General features: G+C 36.6%; 4 protein-coding genes across 8 annotated transcripts in view; 2 read left to right on the forward strand and 2 right to left on the reverse strand.

Moving 5' to 3' along the window:
• Nucleotides 1–552: 552 nt before the first annotated feature.
• On the reverse strand, nucleotides 553–16,352 carry LOC125502304 (endothelin-converting enzyme homolog). Of its 5 annotated transcripts, none has more exons than XM_048665727.1 (14): nucleotides 16,224–16,352; nucleotides 11,977–12,043; nucleotides 11,582–11,751; nucleotides 8,317–8,548; nucleotides 8,084–8,254; nucleotides 7,808–8,022; nucleotides 6,194–6,364; nucleotides 5,770–5,918; nucleotides 5,411–5,577; nucleotides 5,179–5,361; nucleotides 2,833–2,994; nucleotides 2,510–2,782; nucleotides 2,269–2,456; nucleotides 553–2,210 (listed from the first exon to the last, which is right to left on the reverse strand). In XM_048665727.1, the coding sequence occupies exons 1-14, from the start codon at nucleotides 16,233–16,235 to the stop codon at nucleotides 2,034–2,036; spliced, it is 2,337 nt and encodes a 778-aa protein (XP_048521684.1). In that variant the 5' UTR covers nucleotides 16,236–16,352; the 3' UTR covers nucleotides 553–2,033. The 5 variants fall into 5 exon arrangements, with proteins under 5 accessions (XP_048521684.1, XP_048521683.1, XP_048521682.1 ...); XM_048665726.1 differs by lacking the exon at nucleotides 16,224–16,352 and adding an exon at nucleotides 15,544–15,725; XM_048665725.1 differs by lacking the exon at nucleotides 16,224–16,352 and adding an exon at nucleotides 12,259–12,721.
• A 1,854-nt stretch (nucleotides 16,353–18,206) lies between these two features.
• The window catches only part of LOC109544017 (GTPase-activating protein CdGAPr), a 43,859-nt gene continuing 40,870 nt past the window's right edge, over nucleotides 18,207–21,195 (forward strand). Inside the window, exons 1-2 of the mRNA XM_019914003.2 lie at nucleotides 18,207–18,438; nucleotides 18,490–19,699. The gene's annotated coding sequence lies outside the window, so the exon portion shown is untranslated. The remainder of the gene's footprint in view (nucleotides 18,439–18,489; nucleotides 19,700–21,195) is intronic.
• LOC109544019 (zinc finger protein OZF) lies at nucleotides 18,238–19,719 on the forward strand. The gene is made up of 3 exons (XM_019914004.2): nucleotides 18,238–18,272; nucleotides 18,330–18,438; nucleotides 18,490–19,719. The coding sequence occupies exons 1-3, from the start codon at nucleotides 18,238–18,240 to the stop codon at nucleotides 19,717–19,719; spliced, it is 1,374 nt and encodes a 457-aa protein (XP_019769563.2).
• LOC125504198 (protein HGH1 homolog) lies at nucleotides 19,701–21,156 on the reverse strand. The gene is made up of 4 exons (XM_048665850.1): nucleotides 20,934–21,156; nucleotides 20,125–20,875; nucleotides 19,911–20,072; nucleotides 19,701–19,851 (listed from the first exon to the last, which is right to left on the reverse strand). The coding sequence occupies exons 1-4, from the start codon at nucleotides 21,019–21,021 to the stop codon at nucleotides 19,758–19,760; spliced, it is 1,095 nt and encodes a 364-aa protein (XP_048521807.1). The 5' UTR covers nucleotides 21,022–21,156; the 3' UTR covers nucleotides 19,701–19,757.

Below are 21,195 nucleotides of genomic sequence, written 5' to 3' on the forward strand. Positions count from 1 at the left end.
CCAATATTTTCAGTTTCTTTTGATTTAAATGATTTGCAAATTTTTGAGACCAGAACAGGTTTGCTATGAAGTATGAAAGTATCATTTTGCTGCTTGTTCTGGTTTAGAAGTTAGCAATTTTTCAACCCGAAGATGCACTAGAACAAAATCGCCGATTTTCAGACCATGTACACGTAAAAAATCAGTATTTAGAGAAATAAAATAAAAAAATAATAAAAATGTTTTATAGTCTCAAGATTGAGCTCTTTTCTACATTATGTGATAGTTTTTCGTCTGGCTGTTCATTGGAATTTAGATGTTAGCGATTTTTCAATCAAATGGTGCGCGATAGCAGATACGCTGCTTTTAGACCAAAGTTTACCAATGTCGTAAAAAATAAATCTTGAGTATGATTTTAAAGAAAATTTCGGAGTCGCAGGGTTCACATGTTGTGTCCATACGCCGCAAGTTTCATGGCGCTACCTGTGCGAAGTTCAGAGTTATGATTTCTTAATCGAGAGGGTGCATCTTCTTCATAACAATCTTAACCTAGAGTATTAAAAACATTTCAAATATTTATATACATTTTATTATCACAGTAAAAATCTACACAGAAACGACCATAAAATTTTCCTCATCTCTTTGCACCATATTAATACAGACTTTAATTTAAATAGTTAATGATATAGGGATTTATATAATATAATTAATATACAATTCAAAACAACCAGACAGACTGAGAAATGATAGATATGTTTGGTACGACTAGTGTTTTGGCATGTATTGTACTTTTTGAATTTCCATGGAGCAATCCTTACGTACAAATAACCTTCATATAATATTTAGATAACAAATATAATAAGATAAACCATTTAGGAACGGAACACAAATACTTTGGCTTAAAATTGAGGCCAGAATATTCCTATTACCTATTAATATTAATTGTTTTAGTTACAATTATTTATACCTTAACTTAACTATCTACCTACTTGTACCCGTTCTAGCCTTATGTGAACATATAAAAATGTAAAAATAAAATATAACTTCTGATAACCTATATACTGTTTACAGTCTAATTACATTAAAATGCTGTAATATAGTACAGTTTGCTTAATATATTTTCAGATGAAATGCATTTAAGGAATCGAAATTAACATAAAAAATGAATGAGCAAACGAGCAATTTCGAATAAACCCAAAATAAATGTAAGATAGAAGTCGCCTAAAGAATGAGAAAATATCTGAGGGTTTTGGGTAGGAAGTGAATATGTGAAAAAATGAAAATAAATAGCGACAATAGTGCGTGATATTGAGTAATTATCAAAGTTTTATCAGCAGTTTATAGTAAAATTCTAGTGCTAAAATAAGGAAAATTGCTAAAAATAAAAAAAATATATATTATAGTCAACAACAAAAATATGAAACCTGGAAATAAATGCTTCAAAATTTGGTAACAGATTATTTACCAATAGATTTGGTATCCTTTGCTTCAAAGGTGACAAAAATTTGAAAATTGTAAACTTTGGCTAAAGATCTCCAATAGAATTTAATATTGAATTTTTTGGCTTTTAAAATCTCGTCGGTTAACGAAAAATTTTTGAGCAAAATGGTAAGACGCTAAAAGGATTTTGCATTATCACTCGTTCGACTAGAACTTTTCGAAGTTTTCGTGGTTTTTTTTCGTCTGCCTTCATAATCTCTTCAGATCATATTTTTGAAGAATCTGTCGCCAAATTTTGTGAATATCATTTCCAAACAGCTTAAAAGCTTGACAAAGTTTTCAACAATCTGAGCTCTCGCTGCTTTGCTTAGATATTCAGAAAAGCCTAAAAAGTTTTATTATTTTAGCTTGCTAGTTTAGTAGAATCACTTCCTTCTAGCATCGAAATAAATACTTCAGTTTTCCTCGACACTGTACAAAATGCAATAAAGCGTTGCAGATGGAGCCGCATTTCTCAGCCACCTTAATTAAGTTGATCCTTAATAACCGAACCAGCGGTTCTCTTCTTAAGTAAACGATAATTTCACATTCAGTTTTACCCGCCGCCTGCCTCACTACCATACTTCGCATTTTCTCTCCGGGTTCATTTTGCTGCCCTTTCGACACTTAAACTCCTCACTGAACTCCTGCAGATTGCTAACAGCCCCGATCACTCTAAAGGGGGCTAAAGCATGAGGGTCTTTCTCTATTTCAAGGCGCGTGGCCTCCTTTGTGGTGGTAGCACACCAAACCTGCAGGCACATTGCAACATAACATCTGAAGATGCTTGAAAGAGTTTCAGAGACTTACCTGAGCAAACGCCACGAAAAATAGCTGCTTGTGATTCAGGGGCAACCCCGGTAGGCGTTCCGGTTCGGGTTTGCCCTTCATCAGGTCGAGGTATGCGTGGTAAGCAGCTTTGAGGCCTCCATTATCAGCTATATTTTCCCCCAGTGTCAGATTCCCATTGACTTTCGAGTCACCCATAGAGTAGTTGCCTTCAAGAATACAAATAATGAGGACTGTTTTTCTCCTGGTTGTTGGCGCTTACTGTATTGATCCACCACACATTTGGCTCTGTTCTTAAAGTTGGCCACCGTCTGGTTGTTCCACCAGTGATTCAAGTTGCCATTCTTGTCGTATTGTCGGCCCTGATCATCGAATCCATGGGTGAGTTCATGGCCCATCACCACGCCCATTCCCCCATAGTTGAGAGCATCTGGGAACGAGGGATTGTAGAAGGGGCTTTGCAGAATCCCGGCCGGAAACACCATTTGGTTCTTCGTCGGCGTGTAGTAGGCGTTAACAGTGGAGGGTACCATGACTGGACAGGGGATGGTTAGAAGGAAATGTTGCGCTTCAAACTTCACTTACGCCAGGTTGTTTTGTTCACTGGTTCGTTGATTTTCTCCAAATTCTTCTTCAAGTTGTAGTAGATTATGTTCACGTTGTTATCGAAGTAGGTATCAGGCCTTATAGTTAAGTTCTCGTATTTTGCGTCCAGATTATCAACGTCCTTGATAAATTCAGGGTAACCTAGAGGGTAAACGAGGATAAGTTCCATATGATGTTCCGTTGAGGCAAGCACATGAATAAATGAATGATTTGAACTGATCAACAAAACGAACGTTTCGCAGGCAAATTTTCTGTAACTTTGGAGCTGGATTAACTTGCGATTTGGTTCCTGTCTGAAGTGTTATTGAGCCCCACTTGTTTTTCTTTACTGGATATTAGAAATATCACTTTAAAACTGTTATGCGAACTTTCTAGCCGAAGAATTGGTGTGACCGTAATGAAATTTTAACATTATTACGACTGGAATGTTGTTTGCAGACTGTAAAAGTTTCATTTAGGTACGTGCTCCAATTTAATAGCAAGGAAGTTTCCTACCACAGAGTGCCCTTAAGTAAAAACGCTCATATTTAGGGCTACATTTACCAAACCGCCACAAATCAGAATTTAGTACAATTTTTATGAGATTTCCAGAATTTTAAGCTGCAAATAATTTGAACAGAGTGCGCAAATTTCATGTTGCCGTTTGGGCTACTTTAGAATTTTTGAATTTTTCAACCAAAGGGTACCATTAAGTAAAACGGCTATTTTCAGACCAACAATTTTTAAGTAGTCAAAAATCCGGATTTAGCGCGATTGTAAGGAATATTTCAAACGATTATGACTTAAATGTTGTTTGTAGACTCTAAAAGTTTCATGTTGCTACTTGCGTAGTCTTGTAGTCTAAAAGTTAGGAGTTTTCTAGACGGCGGGTACCCATAAGTGAAAACGCTCATTTTTACGCTAATGGTTATAATGCCGTCAAAAACCAGGATTTAGCACCATTGTTAGGAAACTCTCAAATTATTGCGATGCTAATGTTGTTTGCATGTTGTAAAAGTTTCATGTTTCCAGTTGCCCTAATTGAATAGTAAGAAGCTTTTCGACCAGAAGGGTCCGTGAGTCAAAATGCTCATTTTTGGCACACATTTTCCAACGCCTAAAAAATCAGGATTTAGTGCGATTGCAATGAAATTTTCAAATTGCTACACTTCTAACGTTGTTTGCAGACTGAAGCTTCCATATGAATACTCGCTTTAACTTATTAGTACGGAAATTTTCAACCAGAACTCATTTTTGAGACCACATTTATCAAACCGTTAAAAATCAGATTTTAGTACGATTCACTTGAGATTTGTAGAGTTTTAAACTTCAAATGGTTTCAACAGATTGTGAAATTTTCATGTTGCTACTTGCGCTCGTTTAGAATTCCCGATTTTTTAGCCAAAGGTACTACTTAGGGAAAAGGCGCATTTTCAGGCCAAGATTTTCCAAGTCGTAAAAAATCAGAAGTTAATACGATTGTAATGAAAATTCCAGCGTATTTCGATGCGAGTTTTGTCTAGCGACGATGAAAGTTTCATCTTGCCACTGGTTCTAATTTAATAGTAAAAAAACTTCAACCAGATGGTGCCCTTAAGCAAAAACGCTCATTTTTAGGGCCACATTTACCAAACCGACAAAAATCAGAATTGAGTACGATTTTTATGAGAGTGGCAGAGTTTTAAGTCATAAATCCTTTTGATGCACTGGGAAAGTTTGATGTTGCTACTTGCTCTAGTGTAAAAGTTAGGAATTTTTTAGCCAGCGAGTGCCCATGACAGAAATCCTAATTTTTAGGCCAACATTTACCAAACCCTCAAAAATTAGAATTTACTGTGATTTTCATGAAATTTGCCGAATTTCAAGCTTCAAATGCTCATCAACGGTGAAAATTTCATCGGGTTCTACAGGTTGTAGTAGATTATATTCACATTGTTGTCGAAGTAAGTATCCGGACTTAAAGTTAGGTTCTCATATTTTGCGTCCAGATTATCAACGTCCTTAATAAATTCAGGGTAACCTAAAGGGTAAAGGTAGATAAGTTCCATATGATGTCCCGTTGATGGAAATACATGAATAAATAAATAAATGATTTGAACTGATCAACAAAATGAACGTTTCGCAGTCAAATTTTCTCTAACTTTGGAGCTGGAAAACTCGCGATTTGGTTCCTGTCTGAAGTGTTATTGAGCCCCAATTGTTTGTCTGCACTGAGTATTAGAATTCTCATTTTACAACTGGTGAGTTTTGCGAAATTTAGCTCCTTGATTTCAAGCAATTCTTAGCTCTTTTGCTGAATCAGTTGCTTCGAAATAAAATCCTGTAACTTTTGACTCCATTACTAACCAATCATATCCGAAATGGCATCAGCTTTATCCAGAGCCACTTTTCTCGTTTGCTCGTCCATCCACTTCAAATTAACAAAATTGTTCTTAAATGCATTGCGGATATTGTCAATCATAATTTCGGCCTGCTCTTTCGACTGGGGATTGAAAACCTCCCTTACGAAAATAGCCCCTACGGCGAAGCCTGAAAATACTAGTTAATAACGCAACTTTTAAACCTTAAATGTCTTTACCCAGAACGTTATTAGTGTCCTGAATGCAATATCGCCATTGAGGTTCTTCGCTAGCATCTGAGCCCATCAGTGCCAGTCTCAAGCCTTTATAGGCATCTCTGAAGGGTTTGGACAAGTATGGGGAAAACGTCCTGATGGTTTGCCACACCAAATAGTTGTTGAGTGTTCTAAGAGTAACAAATATTGCATCAAAGATTTGCAAAAAGTGCTTCCTTCAAGCAAAATTTCGATTTTTGTTCATTATTTTCGGACCTCTGTTTTCAGTCAAAGATAAATTTTATTTTAACATAAACTATTATATACGATTATTTATACTTATTTTATCGCAGATTTATTCAATATATAATTTACCTACTTACATTTTTCCTTCTGTCGTATTCTCGTACTTCTGGATCAGCTGGCTTAGATTTCCCATGTACTCAGGCGCATAGATAATGATTTGTTGCTTCAAAGTGATCTTCTTCTGCACCAGCTTCATCGCGTTTTCGAAAAACTGTCTCCAATCTATCTGAAAAAGTGTTATTGTCAAAACTTAAAAAAAATCAGCTCTAATAAATCATATATTAAATAAATGAACATTTTTCAATTAAGAAATTATAGATCTTGATTTATTTACCACCATTGTTTCCTATAATTTTGCAGTAAAAACTTTGAAACATTGTACTGAAAATCTATTTTCAGTGTCCAGTTAAGTTATTAAATGTGCGTCGTAGTCCTTTAAGTTATGAACAAGTGGATTTATTCAATTAAACTGTTGAACTTAAATTTTGATGCATCACTTACAAAGTTGGCTTTTTCCTTTAAATCAGCCAAAGTCATTAAATGGTAGAGAGATTCGTCATCTCTTCTCAGCTCACTGGGCGTGGTTATGTTGGCCAGTTCAGTTTCAAAGGCGATTACTGCTTCCATCTGCTTAAGAGTTGCGTTTGGCTCACCTCCAAGAAGTACTCCAATCTATCATTATTAAGCAAAAATGTTAGTAAATTCCGGGTTTTTTTAGTGTTATCCACCCCAAAATCAAAAAAGCCACAAATCGGAGATACGTGAAAAAACATCTTACTCGGGGAATCCATAGAATGGATATTTTTCTATATAATGATTAAAAATGTAGTCTTCTAACCAGTGTTTGCGTTGATTGCTGCATTTTTCGAAAACAGAAAACTCGGCTATGGATTCTAACGAAAAAACTGCAACATTAAATTTCATAAATTGCCAAAAATCACGGAAAAGTGTGAGAAACTAACAACATTGTGCGCCTATAGAGCAAAGCTTGCCCTATGAAATAATTTTAAAAGTATCATTATACTAGTACCACTTCGATTAAGGATTTTTTTAAGGAAAACCAAAACCATATTTAAAAAAATCGCCAAATATCGCGAGCAAACCAATACTTACAGAGCTGGTAGAGCACAATTTACTGTACTTACTATTGCTGACTTTCTTAAACAAAGCCTAACAGTTCAAATGCCACAAAATGCAATAAACTTGAAAAATTGCCAAAGAGCGAGGAATTCCGCTAGTAAATCGATACTTCTAAAACTAATGAACGGAAATCTTCTCTACCTAACGCTCTACGAGGTATCCTTTTAACTGTCCCTCATTTGAATTGAAGAATTTTTGATAAAAAACTTTTCAGGCAAAATGTGGCAAATTGGATCCTGAAAAGTTAAAAAATCGCCAAAAATATAAGAATACCGGAAGAAAATTGCCACTTACAACACTAATAAAGGGAAATGTTCTCTATCGAATATGCTACAGGGCATTCTTCTAGATGGCCCTAGTTTTGAGTGATGAATTTTTGAAACAACTCCTAACGGGCAAAATTTCACAAATTGCAAGGTTCAAATCGTTGAAATGTAAAAAACTGCCATACATCAATGAATGGAGGTAGTAAATCAAAATTTACCGAGTCAATAATGCAAAACTTGGTCCTTCAATTGGATTGTCTGTATTTTTGTTACAATCGCTTTTGTATTGGTAAATTTGTGAACAAAACCAAATGCGCGAAACGTAGCAAATTGTCCCGCTGAAAGTTACGAATTTGCCAAAAATCCAGGAATCATGCTAGAAAATTAACAACTTGGTATTTAATAGAGCGAAATGTTCTCTACCAAATGCACTTAAAAGCGCTCTTTTGGCTAGTCCTGCATTTGATTGAAGCATTTTTGAAGCAAACCCTAACGGGCAAAATGCCACAAAGTGCAGCATTCAAATTTAAAAAATTATTAAAAATGAACAAAAGCCGCTGGAAAGCCAAAACTTACAGAAATAACAAAGTAAATCCTCTCTCTATTAAATCACATAACAGATAACCTTAGACTTAGTTCCCAGTTCCTTAAAAAAAAATGTTAAACTTGACAATCTGAAGCCCCATCGAAAACCGCTTTATTCACTTACCTTTGTCATATAAGCCAAATAAGCGTCCAGAATCTTCCGATGCTCATCAGTCTTGTTCAGGTAGTTGTCTCTAGTTGGAAGAGCCAAACCGCTTTGGTCGAGCTGTAAAACATGCCGGGAAGAGTTCCGATCATCCTCACCAACTCCATAGGAAAACAGAGCCCCAATCGCATACTTGTTTTGAACGATTTGCAAAGTATTTTGCAAGGTCCAGTCTGAAGGAACAGATTGTTCAATTTAGTTTGCTCCAGGCGATTATCTCAGTTGATTGCTTACTATTAACGTCGTAATCCGGAGTGCTAACATACCAGCCTCCAAGTTTGGCAAGCAGATCAAGCATAGGCTTGGATCCAAGCGTTTCTACAGTATCATTCGTGTCCAGGCAGGATTCGTAGTACATTTTCGCCTTTCTTTCCGCTTTGGATTTGAACGTATCGATCGATTTCTCTGGAAGAGGCAACTGGAGAAATTAATCCAGCTCATTCTTGGTCAGCTTGATAAGGCGTTACCTAAAACGTGTTTGATGACCAAATAATTTTCCTGTGCCAGTTTCATGAAAGTGCCCCAGTTCTTTTTGCCTTCGGGCACTGGATTGGCGTTCACCCATCCTTTGCACGAGTAGGAGTAAAAGTCATCGCATGGATCAATGGAAAAGTCCATCGAATCTAAAATGTGGCTGGCAATGTGCACACAACTACGATTCAAACAGGGCTGATCCATTTCTATGCCCGAATGCTTCACCTGGAAAAGGACAAAAATATGTTTATTGCGTACAAGTCCTAAAGCATCCGATTTAGGGAGATTATTTTTCGTCTGCCTGCCCGAAACGCAGCTAAGTTTAAAAAGGATCTCTTATTGCTATTGCTTCGCTTCACTTCGCATTATTGTGCGCGCTCCATATATTTTGAACTTGTTTTTTTGTTGTTAAAAATGGGTTTTGCAACAATCGCAAAACCAATGTTTTGGATATTTTCCTGCCAATCAAGTGCCCAGGAAAAATGGGACATAAAGTTCCAAGCATACATTTACCTGTTGATAAAACGATATGAGAGATAAGTGCATGGTTAAATATTAGCGTCAGGCGACCTGAACGCGCAAATATTAACAGATCAGATATCTAACAGCTAGGCAAATATTTTCAACATTTGAATATGAATTCTGTACAATATTAATGAAATGATGCAGTAAAAATGAAAAATTACGATGCTGCTTAATGGGGGAGTTTCTTGTTAAAGTTATTTGTTAAATTGCCGACGTTTTGCCATCTATTTTGGCATCCGCAGGTCACAATAAATAATCATTGGCAATTTTTTCAATAATTTAGTGTAGCGATTTGCTGAGTTTTACCCGTCATCACTCAATTAAAACGAAGTCTGGTTAAAATGATGCCTTTTATAGCATTGGATAGAGAACATTTCGCTCTATCTGTTCTGCGAATGTTTATTTGGTCACCATATTTTTGTATATTTTTCAATGTTGCAATTAATCCCAGTTAGGGACGATAAAATTAATCTGCGGCTTAGTTAGGGGGGTGGTTTTTAAAGCATTGGATAGAGTACATTTCGGTTTATTGATTCTGTAACAATTCTTTTAGTTACAATATTCCGCCTTCTTTAGCAATTTTTTGCAATTTGGATGTTGCAATTTGCGGCATTTTACCCGTTCCGTAATTGACGAGTTAAAATTAAGACCAGTTAGAGGGATGCCTTTTAGGGCATTTAATAGAGAAAATTCCGTTCTATTGGTTCGGAAATTTTCAATTTGCACGCGATATTCCTCAATTTTTTTGCTATTTATTAATTACAATGTTGCGATTTTGATTAAAAAATTGATGAACCGAACTAACCCCCAAACAGTTAAAAAGGAACCTTCTTAGGTAGTTGCATAGAGAAATATTCGTTTTTTGAGTTCTGAAAGTGCCGCTTGCAATTTTCTTCGCTTTTGGGCAATTTTTGAAATTTGAATGTGGTAATTTGTTGTATTTCGCCCAGTAGGTAGGTATTGTTTAAAATATTTATCAATCAATCTTAGAGATAGGTCGATATTGTTTCTGTAAGTGTCGATGTATTCGCGATAGTCATCAATCCTTGGGATTTTTTTAAATTTGAATGTTGCAAATTGCTGATAAAATTCGTCTATTTTTGGCAATTTTTTAAATTTGAGTGTTGGATTTGTCACATATTGCGCGTTAGATTTTTTTCCAAAAATTCAACTCTCAAACTGAAGGTTAGTGAGAAGAATGTTTTTTACAGCATTTGATAAAGATTATGTGGCTTTATTGGTTTTGTAAGTATTGGCGTACTGCCAATAATCGTCAATATTTGACAATTTTTTAAATTTGAATGTTGCAATTGAGCGTTCGGTTTTGTTTCAAAAATTCATCAAGCAAAATTGGGGGTAGTAAAAAAAGGGTTCTTAACGCATTCGATAGAGCGCGTTTCTCTCTAATAGCTGAGAAAGTTTGAATTTTCTGGAAAAAATCGTCTATTTTTTGGCAATTTTTTAAATTTGAATATTGCAATTTGTCACATTTTGCGCGTTAGATTTTTTCCAAAAATTCAACTCTCAAACTGAAGACTAGTTAGAAGCATGCTTTTTACATCATTCGATAGAGAATATGTGACTTTTTTGGTTTTGTGAGTATTGAGGTACTGTCGATAATGGTCAATGATTGACTATTTTTTAAATTTAAATGTTGCAATTTGCCGCGTTTCGAGCGTTTAGTTATGTTTCAAAAATTCATCAAGGAAATGTGGGGGTAGCGCAAAAAAAACTTGTAAAAACATTCCATAGAGCGCGTTTCTCGCTTTTAGTTCTGAAAGTTTGAATTTGCTTGCAAGATTAGTCTATATTTGGCAATTTTGTAAAATTGAATGTTGCGACTTGTCACATTTAACGCGTTAGATTTTCTTTTAAAAGTTCAGCAATCAAACTGAAAGCTACATATAAGAATGCTTTTTACATTATTTGATAGAGAATATGTGGCTTTATTGGTTTTGTAAGTATTGACGTACTGCCGATAATCGTGGATGCTTCACTATTTTTTTAATTTGAATGTTGCAACTTGGCGCGGATCGTGCGTTCGGTTTCGCTTCAAAAATTCATGAAGCTAAATTGGGGATAGTGCGAAATAAACTTCTTAAATGATTCAATAGAGCGCGTTTCTCTCTAAGAGGCCTGAAAGTTTGAATTTGCTAACAAAATTTGTCTAGTTTTGGCAATTTTTTAAATTTGAGTGTTGCGATTTGTCACATTTCGCGCGTTAGGTTTACTTCCAAAAATTCAGCAACCAAACTGAAGGCTAGTTAGAAGCATTTACATCATTTGATAGAAAATATGTGGCTTTATTGGTCTTCTAAGTATTGATTTGAAGATTGATTGATTGAAGCTTGACAACTTTTTTTTAAATTTCAATGTTGCAATTTGCCGCATGTCGAGCGTTCGATTTTGTTTCAAAAATTTATCAATAAAAATTGGGGGTAGTGCGAAAAAAAATCATTAAAGCAATCGATAGAACGCGTTTCTCTCTATTAGCTCTGAATGCTTGAATTTGCTGGGCTATATTTCTCTATTTTTGGCAATTTTTTAAATTCGAATGTAGCATTTTGTCACATTTCGCGCATTAGGTTTTGTTCACCAATCAAAAGTAGTCCTACACCGGCCTTAGTTTCCACACTGTTTGAAATCCTATTATTAAATCAAGTTCAAGAATGTGTATTTTGAATTTCCTAAGGTAATTTTCAAGAACCTGTTTTCAGTATTAAGAAAACTTACTTTGGCCTGTTCGAGCTGATGTTCGACCACATTGACGACAATAGACAGTGCTATAACCACCATGAACAAAAAGGCAGTTAGAAAAAGAAGAATCCTTTCCATAGTGGATCTTACTTGCCATAGTTTGGCGCCTGGATGATACCTTATGTGGGTAGCACTTGTACTTATTCCTAAAAAAATCGCACATACATCAAGACAAAACAAGCTAAAACCAGTGGAACCAAAAGCTTTTTGAATTCGATAAAGAAGTTCTTCAGATGCTGGGTATTAAGCATCTTGCAAATTATATAAATATTTCATAATTTTATAATCTAAACCTACTGAAAACGATTCATGGACTCCCAGGTAAACCTGGGGATATAATTGACAAATTCAACCATGAAAACCCAATTTACCTTCGGTTAACTGCACACTGTTTACACTGTCGTCGTCGCCAAAATCTGCATTTGAATACCTGGTCATCTGGAAAGAGAAAACATGCCAAGGACTTAAAAAATCAATCAGTTTCCGCAATTTTTCTCTCAATAGAGAAATATTTGCTCTCCCACGAAAGCGGAATACGCGCGAATCATCATCAAATGTAATTTGATCGTTTAGTATGGATTCGCTGGAAAATTTTACTTATGAGCGTTTTCCAGACGCTCCTTTTGGCTAAAATGGTTACAAAACTAACTTACAGAATCGTATCGTCCAAAGCAGTTGATTTTCCTGAAGAAGTCCATTGTGAATGCACGCAAAACCGGATCGATCCTCACTAACTCACGTCACTTACAACAAAGAACCAAAAACAACATTCGCAGCTAAAAATAACTGGAAAATATGGCTAGTATACCGAACACTCCAAATAAACTGAGCCTGGATATGTTAAAACTGTTGGTGGGTAATCTTTCTTATCGTTTATCAGATAAATTAAATATTAAACATGCGGGCTGAACGTGCGGTGGATCCAGAACGCACTAATTATGCTTTAGAGTAGTTTTTCCCATGCCACTGGCAGCATATTTAAACAATATTGATTGTCAGAAAAGAATGCACCTAAACACTGTGGATGAAACCAAGTCGAAGACTAAAGTGTGAGCAAATACGGAAAACTGTAACTAATAATTAGCGCAAAAACGGAACGAATTATAGGAATGCTCCAAGTGCATTGCATGACGTCAAAGGAATTAATGAAACTCGATTCCTGCGGACATTGAATGAGCGGCGTGCGTCAGTGATGATTAATTAAAAAAGTGCGCCACAAACAGTCGATTAATCAGCAACAATCCCTCAGGACTAAACGGAATTTGGCGTTCCCAAGTAGGGTGTTTGATGGGCGCGTCTGGAAAAGAAGCTCATTTATTTATATTCCAAAACTGAAATATGCATCATTTATCGCCCAAAACTGAAGTATGTAGTGTATTTAGTATTGCTTTTATTTGGCCGCACTGAGAGCATGACTTTGTCGCAAAAGCTAGACAATGCGCGTTTTAGTCAAAGCATTTTAACGGTCCCAAAGAAATGAGTTCGAAAATTCAGCGATTTTTCAAGTTTCATGTTATTTGGGAATGATTTTGGAATCTCGGAAAAGTGATAAAACTACTGGGAAATATGCTTTTTTAAGTCATAGCAAGTAAGAAATTTCCCCGCTCTTATCCATCGTCTAAGCCATTTTTGCTTCCATCTCTTTAGGGGTTAGGAATTCCTGATCAAGCCAATGGAGTAAAAGTTGGTTCTTGAGACGCTCTTTCAAACGGTTATTACGACTAATTTAATATTTTTTATCGTTTCCGCAATTTTCCTACGTAAACTTGCGCATCCCCTAAAAAGTTAACATTTTCGCTTCCAACTTTGAAACGCTTATGAATTCCCACTAGACCTTAATCAGTGAAAAATACTTCTCAAAAAGGTTCTTTTGACTGATTGGAAGTTTCCAACCGTTTCGGAGATATAGGGAGTTATAAGCTCGAATAACCCCAAAATGACTGCATTTTTGCTTCTGCCCCTTTAGAGGTTAGAAATTCTGGATCAACCAGAGTAATGTATGGAAAGCTCTCGAAGCGCTCTTGATAAAAGGTCAGTACGACTAATCAGCAATTTTTAACCGTTTCCCAGATATTCTTTCTCAAACTGGCACATATGTCTAAATTTGGACTTTTCACTTCTACTGTTGAAACGCTAATGAATTCTTGATAAAACCTGCCCAGCAGAGGATAGCTCTTAAAAGGGGCTATCGAAATGGTCCTGAGGTCTGATAGAATATTTCCAACTGTTGCGGAGATATGGAGGGTTCTAGGCTTTGATGGCCCCAAAATGACTACATTTTGGCTTCTATCTCTTTAGAGGTTAGGAATTCTGGATCAGAACTGGTGAGCTATGAAAATCTCTCGAAGGGCTCTTTCTAAAAGATCATTATGACTTTTTAGATATTTCTGAAGATTTTCGCGATATGCGGCTTAAACTTGCATATAACTCAAAATGTTAACATTTTCGCTTCAATCTTTGAAACAGTAATAAATTGAGCATAAAACCTTCTTAGTGAAAGATCGCCCACGAAGTCTTCGTTTCGAAGTTTCAGAGATATAGGGCGTGTTATGCATAATTGGCCTAAAAATTGTATGTTCTTGATTCTAGCTTTTTGAAAGTTAGGAATTTCTGATACAACCTTAATGCTGAAAAATAGTCCTCAACATAGGCTATCGGAACGGTCATTACAGCTGTTCAGAAATGTTCAACCCTTTCGGCGATATGACGGTTGGAAACTTTCAGACGCTAAAAAAGGGGCAAAGCCCTAGTTGGATCTGAAATGTTTTTATACCAGAATAAAGCCCAATAAATACGCTTGCAAAAATATACTCTGCGATATTCTCAGTCGTTTTTCCGGCACCAATATCGCAAAAGTCGCCAAATTCTGGGACCCAAAAACTGATTGAATACCATAAGTGTGTGCAAAGTATCAGCTCGATATCTTCAAAAATGCGCTTAGTGTCTAAACGGAAAAATAGAAGTTTTACGTCCTTAAGTCGAGCGGTTTTTTATGCAAAATCTGGCAATTTTCTGAAGTCAGATCGGCAGCCTTTTAACCAGATTTTTGCTGGCGAATAACAACCATTTTTTGATAATTTGTCCGTCTTTCGTTCATTCATTCGCGCCGTATAAATAGACCCAATCAAAAAAACTCCCCAACTGTGTTATTTCCATCCAATTCAATTAGGTTTTCGATTTGATTGCTTTATTGGAAGGCTTCAATTTCCAGCCAAACAAATTAACTGGCGGTTTGTACTGGCTGAATCCAGATAAAACACCAGCGGATGTGAATACATTTCCATTCAATATACAGGAAAATGCCCAAAAAATGCAGGTTTTCTGTGAAAAAGATTGATACTTTTTATTGCGACGAAGCGGTTTGGAAACTGTCGCTTTCCAGCTACAAAAAAGCACACAAGAATAAAAAGATGAAACCCTTTTCAACTTCTTGTTGAAATTTTTGTTTTTTCAGTCCATTAAATCCCAAGTTCTAGATCGATTGTTTGAAAAACTATCATTATTTTTCATTCATTTCAGTCATAAATATTGCGTGATGCAAGTGTAGAAGTTTTATTTTTCTTCATAAAATACGAACTGATTTCAAAAAAATTCACAGAAACTGGCAACTGCTTTACAAAATGTAGATATTTTTCCACACTTCCGCGATTTGAAACAATTTGATCAAAGACTCACGTGATACCATCAAATTTCCATCTATAGAAAAAGAACAATTAGTACGTCACTGCCAAAACGCTTGGGACAAACAAACATTCGAAGCGCTAATTGCTTTTTATTCAAATTTACTTAAGAAAAATTCAAACAGTTGATGATAAAAATCGGATTTTCGCTAAAAGTGTTTCGCATAAAACTAACTAGTAAAACAAATAAACTAAGTGAAGTGGTTTTACTGACCAAAGAGCGGTTTTGTGTCCGATTAGATTCAAACACTTCTATACCTTTTCATGCATCCTTTGCGAAATAGTGTGTACAATTTTCATTATGGCTGATACATCTGGATGCACTGGGATTAAAGGTCATCAACACTCCAAGACACTAAACCAATATACAAATGCAATGTTTACGACACGAACATCCACATCTCGTCTCTTAGCGCGTATGAAAAGCTCTGCCCGCATAAAACCGCAAATATGGTTCACATCCTGGCTATAATTTTAATGTTTAATAACAAATTTAATGTCTTTTAAGGTTGCGGGAGTCTATTCTAGAACAAGAAGGCCGGAGGCATTTTATGGAAGTCGGTCGAGCCTGTAGCTGTTGAGTTGGAGGAAACCTTTTTTTGGTAGAATGCAAGAGAGTCAATTAAATTGCATTTTTTTATTGTTTTATTAGGTATTTCTTGCTCTAAACGTTCAATTAAGAGCAGTGATAATTAACCGACTAAGTAATGTCGAAGTCGTGCTGTAAAACGGTTGAACAGAAAAATTTAATTTAATTTAAAAAAATGCAGCTGAGAAAATTTTTCAGCAATCGACTCCCGAGCATTTTCGCAGGTTTTGACGTAAGCATCCATTTCCGGATGGCCGACCATCTCAATTTGCCATTGATGTGTACCGAAGTAATTTTCTGATTTCGGCCGGCAAATGCGCTAATTGCGCTAACAAATGCAACTACTCACCTTGGCGGTCATTTTTCGTAAGCGGCAGCTACTAAAACTACACAAAATTGCACCCACAAGCTGATTTTGTTATGATGTCGACGCCCTGCGTCGCGACGCTTTCCTGAACGACGTGCGCCGCGTTACAGTGGATAAAACTCGTCTGCCATTGAACAAAATTCCAATCAGACTGAATTTCAACAGCAAAATTTAGTTTTTTTGGAACCAGTTCGAATTCAGAGTTCAGTAATTCCTCCTGCATTTTATTACTGTATTCAATGCACGAAATAAATCAAATATACAGAGTGGTGCAACCAAGATTTAGCTGAGACATTGTTGGATTGGATACCGTGGTGCAATTGAAAGGCCACCTAAAACACCCGACTTGACACTAATTGACTTTTTCCTATTGTCATGTTAAGGCTGAAGTTTACAAACAGGCCCCAACATGAGCTGCAACAGCTGAAGACATGAAAACAAGAATAAGGCAGTTTTCGAAATGTTTCAGTACAAAACTTCAGAAAATGTAAAAATGTCCCTTTGTGGGAGGTAAAATGTGTTTAATACTATTGGAAATATTTTTTGCCAACATTTTCCGCATCATTTCACTGGGAAAGCCTTATCGATCGAACCATAGCCAATAGATAAAATGTTTCCCGGCATTGGATGTTCTAAACATCGAAAATTGAGGGAATATTTACGAGTGCATTATGGATTTTCGTACATTCAAAGTGCACATATGTTAAAGGAGCGTCACTGTAAAACCACATGTTATTTGCGCCTTTTGTCTGTAAAGTTCGAGTTTTACACGCATTTTACGGCCTAATTATGATTATCAGTAAACTTGTTGGTTGTTTAGTTGTTAAAAACAATTAGAATTCGGTTTCATCAGGAAGACGGCAATTTATGGAACTTTGCAATTGTTTAATTGAGGATTGTGGTCAAAGTGGATGTTTATCCGCTAAAACAATTTTATGGTTTTTCAACACTTAAGCCACAAAACGTTTCAAAAATGTTCGATTCATCCCATTTTTGTTAAGGATTTCTTGTCGAGAACAGATTTTCGGATTATTCAGCCGGCGTGAAGAGGAATTTGATCTTGACGTTTCGCTAGCATCTTCAGAGTTATATTCGCAACGGAAGCGATTTAAGTTTCAGGCCGGAATTCCTTCAGTTTACTGATTTTTTCATCATTTTTTAATCTCTATCTAGCTGACAACGAAAAAGGCTATGTTTAAGTTGCAAAGGTACCATGTTGTCACGTAGCAACACGTAGACCATGTTGCATCTCTCACAGACTCCTATGTGTGCGACAGCGATAACCAATGCCAGCTGCGTTCTTAAATGGCAAAATCAGTTTCAAATCAAGTAATGGCAATATCAAATATTCACTTTCGAGTGTTCGAGCGCCCTAAGTAAATATGCATATTTATGTGGAATGCATTGTAATTATGTATTATTGAATTACTAAGTATTCGTCATTATACAGAGTGAACTAAGTTAACGGGCAATTTTGTAAATGTTCTACATGTTTTTAAAGTGAAAGCTAAAACTCACATTTTCTGTACGTATTCGAAAATCGCAAAGTCTTCTCAAGACGTAGAGTTTCATAAATTGCTTTTTTTAAGCTTAAAGAAGCTAAGCTTAAGCTAAGAAGAGACTTTTAAGGCAATATTTTTGCTTTTTTTTCGAAATACATATTACGTATAGAAATTAAGTTTGTTTTTTGAAGAAATGTAAGAATTCCTGTAATTATACTCTGTAGTCCAAAAGTTCCAGTTAGAATGAATTTATTTTTATATATTGATTATTTTGTTGCTGGCCGCTTAGATGTGTACTTTACACTTAAATTCAGTTTTTCTTTAATATAATTCTTATATATAACGCTTTAGCGACGTGAAGCAAATGAACATACCAAAAGTATGTAATTTGCAGAAAATTAATTAAGTATTTTCAAAATTCTTAACACCAGTCCATCCAGCATGGATGCCAAATCCACTAATCTCGCATACACATGATCTGACATCTTTCGAGCATGGTAACCTTCAAACTAGTCAAAACATCCACCATGTAAATAGCAACAAAAAACAATTATTTTTAAAAACATTTAACTAGTATGTCCTGCAGTGTCTGCTGCATTTGCTTCAGGACAAGTGAGGGTTTAAAGGCAATAAATACCCCAGATGAGAACTCTTTGAAATTGAGCGCAAAACTCAACTTTGTCGCGCCCAAGCTGGTAAGTTCATTAAGTACATCTTTTCGCAATAGTCACTGTGGAATATTCCAGGACTGGTCGGACATATTCTCCATATGCCCCGAATGTAATGAGCAACTGGACAACGCTTACAACTTCAAGTTGTTGTGTTTAAAAAACGAATCATCTCGAATGGCCTTTGATAAATCCTCCTTGGACGATCAGCTTGATGATGCCTTTCAAGCAGAGCATCTCCCATTTGGGGAAGAGTCCGAAATAAAGGACATAGGCTTAAAGCCACTTCAAGCTCTTGAGCTTACATGCCCCCATTGTAGGAAAACGTTTAAATCCCAAAGAACTCTAGAGACCCACTTTAAAAAACAGCACGACAAAACTTGCCAGCTATGTGAGCAAAGCTTCAGCACCAACAAAGAACTTCTAAGGCATAAGAAAGCTGAGCACCATCGGCAGCAAGAATCATCGAAGTTTCAATGCGAAATTTGTGGGGAGAAATTCGCGCTGCTTAAACACATTCTCCAGCATTCGATGCAAGTTCATTTAATGAACAGGAAGGATATAAAACCCTATTGGTGCGATCAATGCAGCAACAAGTTTTCCTCCTCGACATTACTGATCCAGCACAAAAAGTACCATAATGGTGAAAGAACGTTCATATGCACCACTTGTGGCAAGTCGTTTGTAACAAAGCGCGACTTAAGCGGACATGAAAAACTCCATGATAATGAAAGAAAATACAGCTGCGATAAATGCCCGAAGAACTTCAATACCAGCCAGAACCTTAAAACTCACATTTATGTGGTTCATACAGACCCAAGTAAATGGAAGTACTCCTGCTCGGTGTGCGGGAAAAAGTTCCCAATGAAGAGCAATTGCAATGAGCACATCAAACGGCACGAAGGCAGCAAAGACTTTGAATGCCACATTTGCGGGAAAACATTCATCAGCAATTACGAGGTGAAAAAGCATGTGAAACTGCACTCAAACATTGCCTTCTACAAATGTGCGGGATGTTTGAAACACTATCGCGATAAAAGGTCGTTGGATAGTCATCTGTATAAGATTCATGGATTGGGAACGAAGAAACCGCCAATACGAGTGAAGAAATTTGTGTGTCACATCTGTCCTAGTCAGTTCTTCGATAATCAGAAACTGCAAAGACATATTAGGGCGCATACTGGAGTGAAACCCTTTAGGTGCCTTGAATGTGATAAACGGTTTATCGATAAGAACTATTTGAGTTCTCATCTGAAAAACGTGCATGGGTTTGAAGTGAAAACAGCAGGTATTGATGATTATTTCTAATTAACTTACATAACTTAAAATAACATTGATTCATCACATCATGCTTCTTCGGCTATCTGGTTGAAATTCTCAATTAAATGAGTGGGAATCTCCAGTTCCTTCAGGTTGTTTTCCCCTATTTCTTCCTCAGTTCTGAAACACCCACTTTAGTTAATATTCCCAAACCCACACCTAGTTTAATTATTATATACCTTATTAGGATATCCACCAAATTTTCACAAGCTAGCAAGGCTTTTGGGTCTTTCTCCCACTTGTGCAGTTCTCTTAAGATAATGTAGGTATTTTTATCCCGAATGTATTCTCGGTTCACCCGCGTTGAACACAACTGGGTGATGGCCTCGATTAAAATGCACCTAAAACAATCTCAAGTTGTAAGCTTTATCGATTGACTTATATACTTCTTGCCTTATGTCCGGGTCCCCTTCTCTGGTTTTATCTTCGGGAAGATATTGCAGATCTAAAGGCAGTTTATCGTTGTCCTCTTCGTCAAACTCCTCAGGTCCAGCAAGAGGGAGCAGCAATCTGGATAGAATATCTACGTCTTCACTCAGCAGCCATTCATGATAGTCCGTTTCAAAGCAGCAGTTCTTCAGGGTGCCGATTACTCCACCTCTCCTAACCATTGAGTCCTTATATTCAGTGAACGGCAGCAGCCTTTGGATGACACATTTGCTTTTATCCAACACAAACGTCCGGACTCGTCTGCTTTGGGTCAAATTGGACAAAACTGGCCCCAAATAGTGAAGTTTGGCTGATTTGTTATATTCATTTTTTGTGAAAATTTCAATGAGTTCATCAAATGTGTGGCCACTCTCCTCTATTAAATCTATGACTTTCTCTATTAAATGCCTCAGTCTGGACACGTTGGACAGGATCATACAGCACTGATCAGCGATTTTGCTCTCTTTGTTGAAAATCTCTTTTAGGCATTGTTTCACAATATTCTCCGGAGGCAGTTGTAAGGGAGGACATTCAACGCTCAGATCCAACTCCAAGACGGCCGCAGCCCCCTTTTCCTGGGCAGTAATATTAATCAAACTTAGGCTAACGTCTTTTGCAATTAGCGCCGATTTGTCTTGTAGAAGCGTTAAAAGGGCGAACAATAGCGGCGGGTAATTGTAAACAGCCGCAACTCCATCCGGAGAGCCCGTGAGATCTAAGGAAGGTGAGATTTTGAGTAAATAATTGAAAATCTAGATCCAAACAACACTTACCTAAAATGTTTTCGAGTGCTACGGTTTTGAGGTCTAATCGGGCCCCAATTCGCACAAAGTTGACCAGTTCTTCTAAAGCTTTCTCCATTTATCAGTGGTTTAATCGAAGGCAACTTACACAAAACATAAGCACACTTTCCGTGTGAAAACAATTAGGTTATGGTTGGAAAACAGAGAAAACAGTATTTTTCTCTGCTCGTTGCCAACAAACAATGGAAATCACCAACAAATTGTCGGTGATTTTTGAGATATTTGCCACTAG

The sequence above is a fragment of the Dendroctonus ponderosae genome, unplaced genomic scaffold (genome assembly GCF_020466585.1).
Source record: "Dendroctonus ponderosae isolate FM_Combo_2020 unplaced genomic scaffold, Dpon_F_20191213v2 Dpon_F_20191213_4, whole genome shotgun sequence".
NCBI lineage: Eukaryota > Metazoa > Arthropoda > Insecta > Coleoptera > Curculionidae > Dendroctonus > Dendroctonus ponderosae.